At 32.1% G+C, this 9,364-nt stretch overlaps 1 protein-coding gene across 1 annotated transcript; it reads right to left on the bottom strand.

Moving 5' to 3' along the window:
- Positions 1-3,543: 3,543 nt before the first annotated feature.
- On the bottom strand, positions 3,544-8,791 carry LOC134706952 (uncharacterized). The gene is made up of 5 exons (XM_063566338.1): positions 8,636-8,791; positions 7,058-7,366; positions 6,231-6,614; positions 4,992-5,096; positions 3,544-4,410 (listed from the first exon to the last, which is right to left on the bottom strand). The coding sequence occupies exons 1-5, from the start codon at positions 8,691-8,693 to the stop codon at positions 3,917-3,919; spliced, it is 1,350 nt and encodes a 449-aa protein (XP_063422408.1). The 5' UTR covers positions 8,694-8,791; the 3' UTR covers positions 3,544-3,916.
- Between the last annotated feature and the right edge of the window lie 573 nt (positions 8,792-9,364).

Genomic DNA, 9,364 nt, shown 5'->3' with positions numbered 1-9,364 from the left:
GGATTTTAATGTGACCAGTTACCGATATGTAATTTATATTTATACTATACACAACGGACTGAATTTTAGATATTAATTATATCTGAGGTCTCAATCGAGTCAATGAGGTGTATACAGAATAAAGGACACTGACAGGAAATAAAAAGAACAGCGAAAAATTTGCAAATAAATTTTAAAAAAAAACCCAAATGAGAATAATGTGGAGACACCAAAAGCAAAAAAGCAAATAAAAGAAAGCATAGACCGTTGGTTTTCCCGTTTGAATGGTTTTACACTAGTAATTTTGGGGCCCTTTATAGCTTGTTGTTCGGTGTGAGCCAAGGCTCCGTGTTGAAGGCCGTACTTTAACCTATAATGGTTTACTTTTTAAATTGTTATTTGGATGGAGAGTTGTCTCATTGGCACTCACACCACATCTTCCCATATCTATAGATGACTCATTGATTCAACTAGTCCCGAGATTACTCTGACGTCCGACGGCTGTTTAGCCAGACAAGCTGGGGCCGTGGGACGTCGTCGGACGTCAGAGTAATCTCGGACTATGATTCAACTTGCATGTACAGAAATTTAAATAGTTTTCATTAGAATTTTTCTGAATAAAAAGTTATTTAAAAGATTTTAAAAAAATACATAAAATGCAAATAATAGAGATATAAGGGACCCTATCCAGAACCACGACAGTGGAATTTCATTTTGTTTTTTGATGAACTTAGTTTGGTATTTATTTAGAGCCTTTAGATGCCACTGATGTTTAAAACAAAAACTGAGAAAAAGCAATTTTAAAACAAATAATGATCGAAAACCGTTTCTTACATGTGATATTTTCTACTGCGAAATTTTAAATATGCATAACTTCATGACAAGAATGTTAACGTTTTTGGCAATACAATCTATGTTTGATATGGAAAAAGATATCAATAGTTATAAAGTCCAAAGAGAAAAAATAATAGTTAAAGTCCAGAAATCACTTCCCATCAGTAGCAGGAGAGGGTTATGATGCCTAATAGGTTCCAGAACTCTACTGGATGATTAAATGTAGAAGATCGCTAGCTAGTGGTGCTAGACATCATCAAAAAAGTTGCACGAGATAATGCATCAGCAACTGCATTGTCCTTTGACAACACGTGAACAGCTTTAAACTGAAAATTACCAATAAGTGAACAGAAAACAATTAATTTCAAAACGGACATAACTCGTTGAGATTTGCTTGACATTTTGTTTAGATATTCCCTACTGCCAGATTTTCAATGTGAGAACTTATGTTTTTCTTGTTAAATTTATCAAACCACAATATACTGCAAGTGCTTTTAAGAAATGATTTCAGGATATGTTATATCTTAGCTGCAAAAACGTAGCTCTATTGTCCTTTAGATTTTTTTTGCAATATGGTTCGCAAATATCAAAATTATAAAAAAAACCTTAAGAGCTACGTTTTCGCACCTACTGTTTGAAAGCGCTATTTCGAGGGTTTTTCAATGGGAGTAAACCGTAGCTCTATGGTCCGCAAATATCAAAATCATCAAAAGGACCTTAAGTGCTACGTTTTCGCAGCTACTGTTTGAGAGCGCTATTTCGAGGGGTTTTCAATGGGAGTAACCCGTAGCTCTATGGTCCGCAAATATCAAAATCATCAAAAGGTCATTAAGAGCTCCGTTTTCGCTTATATCTTTGAATATTTCTGAACTATTTCATTCTTTAGACCACTCGAGAAAACTCTTTTGACAATTACGATGAGCTGTACACCCTTTATATAATCCACCAGCACTATCTGTATATACTATATACAATTTAAAGGGGTACTAGCTACGAGATATATGAAAAATCTAAATTAAGATTTTTTTGTGTTAAATCAATAATGAAAGTGATATAGTGAAATAATAATTCGCTTTTAGCAGCCAAAATAATTCAATTCTGTCAAATTAAGCGAAGAAACATTGATATTTTCTGATTCACTTGCAAGTGAATCAGTGACCTCATTAAATCCGTATTCATGTGAACTTCAGTTTAACCCCTAGCTAGAGATTTACAACGCATGCATTGTACGTGTACTGGTTATTTTTAAAGAAAAAGAATGTCAACAACGAATTTCAAAGTGAAACTACGGTAAACCATTTGGTTACTTATTCGATCCATATAAAATCATTCTTATACGGTTAAAATCAATGAGAAACATATATGTTGAATCTATAAAATAAAATCAAACAGACCCATAAAAATCCAATTGCACGTGTTGGTTTAATCTTTTCATATCTTTATGTATGTTTACATCGCTTATATGGTCATCTGAGGTCAAATCGATAGTTAATTAAATGGCGTCTGGACTAAAATTCACACGAAACGAACCTTTATATTATTTTCCCTATGCTCTATAAACTGTTTCTTTTGGACTTTTGGTAGTTTGGAAAAATGTTTTACATTGTTATAAATCAAATATGAGAATTTGAGTAAAATCGGTGACCATGAATTTGACAGCTAGTGCCCCTTTTAAAGACTAGCTGTCAAATTCATGGTAACCAATTTGACTCAAATTCTCATATTTGATTTATAACAATGTAAAACAGTTATCCAAACTACCAAAAGTCTAAATTAAACAGTATACAGAGCATGGTATAGATAATATGTAGGTTCGTTTCGTGTGTAAGTTAGTCAGGACGCCAATCTAATTAAAATATTGATATCTGATTACGTTATACTACATATGAGTAGTATAACGTAATCAGAGATCAATATTTTAATTAGATTGTCAGGACGCCAACTAATTTAAAACTATTGATTTGACCTCAGATGACCATATATTAAGCGATGTAAACATAAATAACGATATGAATAGATTCAAACAACACGTGCAATTGGATTTTTATAGGTCTTTTTGATTTTATCTTATAGATTAAAAATTTATGTGTCTCATTGCTTTTTACCGTATAAGAATGATTTTATATAGATCGAATCAGTAATCAAATGATTTACCGTAGTTTCACTTCCATTGTTGACGTTCTTTTTCTTTAAATAACCTGTACACGTATAATGCATGCGTTGTCAATCTCTAGCGAGGGGTTAAATTAAAGTTAACATGAATACGGATTTAACGAGGTCGGCTAATTCACTTGCAAGTGAAACAGTAATTATCAATGTTTCATCGCTTAATTTGACAAAATTAAAACATTTTGGCTGCTAAAAGCGAATTATTATTTCACTATTTCACTTTAATTATTGATTGAACAAAACTAATCTTACTAAAGATTTTTTATATATCTCGTAGCTAGTGCCCCTTTAGTTAATTAATATCATATATTCATTTGATTGTGAACTATATACGTCAAAGTTTCTGAGATCGGACACTTAGGCCGACATCTATTTGCTCTTACTGCGCCACTTCATTTTGGAAACTGTAGGTTTCATTTGCGCTAAAAAAAATAAAACAATAAAATAATTGCACTAAATCATGTTATCAATTTATTCATTTTAACGTATGAATATCTACTAAATAGGAAAATCACCAAAAATACTGAACTCCGAGAGAAATTCAATACGAAAAGCCTCACATCAAACGAATGGACAACAACTGTCATATTTTTATCTTGGTACAGGCATTCTCACACGAGAAAATGGTAGATTGAACCTTGTTTTACAGCACTAAACCTCTCACTTGTATGACAGTCGCATCAAATTCCGTTATATTTACAACGATGTGTGAACAAAATAGACATAAGTCAGGAGCCTCTGGCCTGTGTTAGTCTTGTATTATTTTAATTTTAGTTTCTTTTGTACAATTTTGAAATTAGTATGGCGTTCATTATCACTGAACTAGTATATATTTGTTTAGGGGCCAGCATAAAGGAAGCTGAATAAATTTATTTTATATCTACATTTTGAGGATTAATATAAATTCAATATAAATGAAACAGGTTCTAAAGTTTTATGGATTTGTTTTCTTTTTATCCTTTTTACTTAGACGCTTTTTTTCCTTTCCTTTAACCCTCTTTTTCCCCTTTCTTCTTTTATTTGTCTTCTTCTTGCATTTAGACAGATTATCTTTCTGACTGCGACAACACTTATTGCATCTTTTTATAAACTTCTTTTTACATCTTGTTGCATTTGAACATTTCTTGCATAACTTGTCTAATCGTTTTCCACGTAGGTTACACCCTTTCCTTTTAGGTTTGGGACATTTAGTTGGTACAACTTTTCCTTTACAGCATTTCTTTTTGCATTTCTTTCCAAGCCTTTGTCTCTTCAAGCACTTTATACAAAATTCATCTGAGATGACTGGGGCTTGAGTTGATAGTTGTGTATATGAAACAGGCATTTGTGTAGAAATATGATATAGAGACATCATTTGTTTACAGGCTTCATCTGGGTCGTCGTCTCCACCAAGTTTGGATATTCTTTTTTTCTTCAGACAAAAGTCATCTAAAACGAAATAAATCCAGATAGAATCGTAACTTTCTAAGAGTAAATTATATAAACTCCCGTTGTAAAAATTTGAAGGTAGAACCATACATATATATTTAATAAAAGACTCAAAAGAGAAAACTTTAGGAGGGAGTCAAATAATTACTAGTAAATGGTTTAAGAAAGGACCATATCTATGATATTGTGAGAAAGACACGTATCCCCTTATTATATGGAATCATCAAAACTTGACATCGATTTTTTAAGGTGGGAAAATGTACTTGACCATTGAGATAAGCATAAAGAGCATGCTCTGCACAGATGTATAATACATATGTCTATAAAGTATGCGATAATCGAAATTGATAGTCATTGATGAATGATTTGTAAAATTCAGACATGAAACTCCTCTAAATCATAAGTCTTTTGTAGCCGAAACGCGCGTCTGGTGCAGGCGGATATACAAAATTTAGTCCGGGTATCTATGATGAGTTTATTCACATCAGTTATAATATATGTATTCAAATGATTCCATGCTTGGTCTTTTTTGTTCTATGGTTTTGTCTCTGACCTTCTATTCTACGAGTTATCTAACTTACGCGTCGTTGTAATCATATCAACTGGTTGGTTAGCATGGTTAGCTGTTGATATTAGTCCATCACATGCCGACATAGTGTTTGCTCCTCTCTCTCCATCATTCAATCCTGAAATTATCAGATTAATCACATAAAAAGATATAGTAAATGTAGACAATATATGTCTATCAATTAGATTGTCATGATTGTGCAGATAAAGTCATACTGAAAAATGTTAAAATAAAAACAGGGATATATAGGTCATAAGATAACACATTATTAAGTGAAAAACGCTACTGAGACAGCAACCAGACTACCTCTCCCACACCACCACTCTAAATCAATAATAAAAGCTCTAAATGTCCACAGTCTGGAAAGTTTGCGCATACATTCATCAGACTCTTTAGGACCTGCTATCCACCCCAAATAAATAAAATCCGAAGCCACACAAATTTTAAGGGAAAATCCAGCAACATCAATGACATAAAGATATAACTGATAACATTCATACATTTTCGTGCTCAGAAAATCACATTTATTTTTTGAAATATAGTTTTATGATCAGTTTAAAAAAAATCAAGAATGTGTCTTAAGTACACGAATGCCCCACCTGCACTATCATTTTCCAAGTTCAATGGACCGTAAAATTAGATAAAAAATATAATTTGGCATTAAAAGTAGAGAGATGATACCATAGGGAACCGTGTGTACTAAGTCTCAAGTTGATTGGACTCTAACTTCATCAAAAACTACCATGACCAACAATTTAACCTGAAACTGGCACTTCGATTTTCTATGTTCAGTGGACCATGAAATTGGGGTCAAAAGTCTAGTTTGGCTTTAAAATGAGATAGATGATATCATAAGGAACATGTGTATTAAGTTTCAGGTTGATTGGACTGCTGCTTCATCAAAAACTACCTTTACCAAAAACTTTAACTTGAAGCGGAATAGACGAACGAACGAACGAACGAACGAACAAACGAACGAATGAACGAACGGACGCTCAGACCAGAAAACATAATGCCCCTCTACTATCGTAGGTGGGGCATAGAAACCACAACGATAAATGTATTTTTCCTTAAGAAATTCAAGGACAGTCTATATTCTATACTAGCTGGTATAGACTGTCCTTGATAAAGGTGCCACATCTCTATATCTATCTTAAAATACATTTGAACTTTCATTGGAAGGAGAAAGAGATTATCTCAGATTAATACATTTAACTTTTCGAAATAATTATTTTTTAGTTTTACACCTTACGTTTGAAGCATATAAGAAAGCCAGATCCTCCTTTTGTTGTAGCAGGATCTGAGTTAAAGCTAAACACGATCTTCCTATCTGCAGCAGAAAATTCACTATGGTAACTGTTGTTTGATACATTTACTCCATTAATACTAAAATGGTCATTGTCTTCATCTATATTCATCATGTCAACAGACACTAGAAATCGTTCATCTGCCACCGGTTTTAAGTAGATGGTTTTGGTACACCGAGCTATTAACGTTGTGTCTATATATTTCGTAAATGAATCTTTGCCATAAAGCCATGGAATGTTGTCATGACTTCGTATAATTCCTTGTTTGATATTTGAACCTAGGTCTATTTCACTGTCACATATTTGTCCTATATATGTTTGGGGACTTTCTGAAACGTATAAGATTTTTTTTTACAGCAAAAACAAATGATAGCATTTCCGTGCAAACAATAATGATTCCTAAATAACCTTCACCGAGTACCCCCTTGACCAAAATGTATACATAACTTAGAGAGCTAAAAATTTCCATTCAAGACAAATTTTAACTGAGTTGTAATTCTAATTTTGGAACAATCACAATTTTGATTTTAAAGATAAGAAGACATTAACGTGACAATTATACAATCCAAAAGATATACCACTTAATGTGTTTTAATACATCTTAATGATTGTATTGTAAAAGTTTGAACATCATTAAGATTAAACAGTGAGTAGAGAAATGAACCAAATGAAACTTTAAACATTTGTTAAAATATTGATCATGATGGATTTTTTAAAATTAAATTTTATCACTTTTTGATAAGATAAGTAAATGTTTATGACTTTTACTTACTTGTCATATTAACACACTGCCAATTGCGGATGTAAAGAGATTCAACTTCGACAAAACATTTTAATAATGGCGTTGTTGGGAATCTTATCTTACAACGTTGCTTCCAGTAACAGTCTGAAGTATCAACTAGAAGGTCTACCGTGTTTTCTTTACAAGATGGATTTTTGTTACATGGTTCACTCGCTGCTTTTATATTTGGTCGATATATTACAGTACCAGGTGGACAGCTGATGTTGACTCCTTGTTGCTGACAGGTATCTACAGTTTTATTTTTGTCTATACATATTTGCTCTGAACTAATCGCACTGGCTGTAAAAATGAAAGTAAAATTTATGTTTTAACGGTATTCCTATATTCCTGAATTCTATTATAGTGATGTATATCAACACAACTTACTGTTAACTTGATGGTGTTTGGACCAAATGACAAGGGATTAATTCTCTAATATACTGTCGAAATTTACCAAAGGGAAGTTACTTATTTAGATAAAATATAAACAGCGATAACAGTCCTTTCCTGGATATAGTTATTTCAATTTCACACGGGAAATAAAAGAAAACCGTAAGACAAAGTGGATGATGTTCCTGTTATGGACTGTGATGGTCTTTTTGAACCTTAAACAGTGTTTATACTCAATTGTCTGTTGTGACGTTATGGATTTTATACTTGTTCGCTCTTCCGTTGTCTGTTGTGACGTTATGGATTTTATACTTGTTCGCTCTTCCGTTGTCTGTTGTGACGTTATGGATTTTATACTTGTTCGCTCTTCCGTTGTCTGTTATGACGTTATGGATTTTAATGACACAACCTATATATCACTGGAATGTTATTAGTCAGAAATTTCATTACCACAAATTACACAAAACTTAAATAATTTCATAGATACACAAAGTTGGTTTGACATTGTCATAAAATCTTGGATTATTGATTTTGTTATCAATAAATTTAAAAGTAACAAAATACGTATTCTTATATATCTAGTCCAATCCAGGAGTCTGCATATTAATGGTGGTTGACGGTAGCTGTCTTTCATAATTATGTTATATATTTTTTTACATTAATCAATCAGTTGAGCTTGATCTGTCATTTCAGAAACATTTATAGTTAGTATATGATAAGAGTTTTGTTTGCTCCTTATGGAATGCCATATGGTGACATATACTAGACTAGTATTTGATGATAGTTGCATACTCTATATATACGGGAGTATTTCTCTGTTGGATAGTAATTTCATTTCATTTTCAGTTTTAAAGTTTTTGATTTTACATCAAGTCGTCAAAATCAAAGAATTCTTCTTGTAAACGTAGAGCCAAAATTTAAACAAATAAAACAATGACAGAATTTTGCAATTACATATCGATAAAAAATACCACCACCAGAAATCGATACGGGTAATTAAAAAAATAATGATTGAACAAGTATTGTCTATTTTGGTATTATAAAACACGCTGATTGTATGCTACATGTTTAATAAATAATGAATTACAGAAAAGTATTTGCTTGCTTATTTCACTTGTTCACTTCGTAGACAGCTTCTTTTTTCGTAATAAAAGATGTAGTGTTCATAAAACAGTTTACCTGTCAAAAGGATAATGAAAGCCGACGAAGCAGTCAGGTCCATTAACAATGCTCCCATTTCATGCTATAAATATTTTGAGAATTGTTATAAATTTATATCAATTTTTACTGTTTATAAAAGAAATTTACAACCTATTCATTAAAACTGGGATTTCCCGTGATTGTTTGAGATCACTCTTCCGTGTCAGTATATAATGTCACGATAAGTACTATTTCCCACCTGATCAATTGAAATTTCTTATTTTAAAAATGAAAATATATCGAAAATCAAATAATTATGTATGGAATTATCAGATTTGTTTGTTTGATTGGAAGCAGGGAAAATTGAATACAAACAACGCATGCAGTGTAAATGTTTATTTATAAACATTTAAAAATTGTACTATGCCGTACATTGCAATCATTAAGGAAAGTTTTCATATATTTCCTTTCAAAGATCATTTTTTGCTTTTCATTATTTTTAATTCAACGTAGGACAACACTATTCAGTTTCTGAACTAGAAATTACTGTTTCAAGTACCTACAATCATATCGATGTCCAAGCATGGAATTTAAAAGACCGTGGATGCTCATGTTTTGCATGTTGGCTCACGATAATTAGAATTAGAATTTAAACGATAAAGCACAATATATGTGTATAGGTCATTCATCAGTAACACTAAAACAAACGGAATTTGATGCAACTGTAATACAAGTGAGTGGGTTAGCGCTATAAAACCAGGTTCAATC

This window comes from Mytilus trossulus, chromosome 2 (assembly GCF_036588685.1).
Source record: "Mytilus trossulus isolate FHL-02 chromosome 2, PNRI_Mtr1.1.1.hap1, whole genome shotgun sequence".
Taxonomy (NCBI): Eukaryota; Metazoa; Mollusca; class Bivalvia; order Mytilida; family Mytilidae; genus Mytilus; species Mytilus trossulus.
The sequence above is the reverse complement of the archived record's forward strand: the minus strand, read 5'-3'. Positions and strand labels throughout refer to the sequence as shown.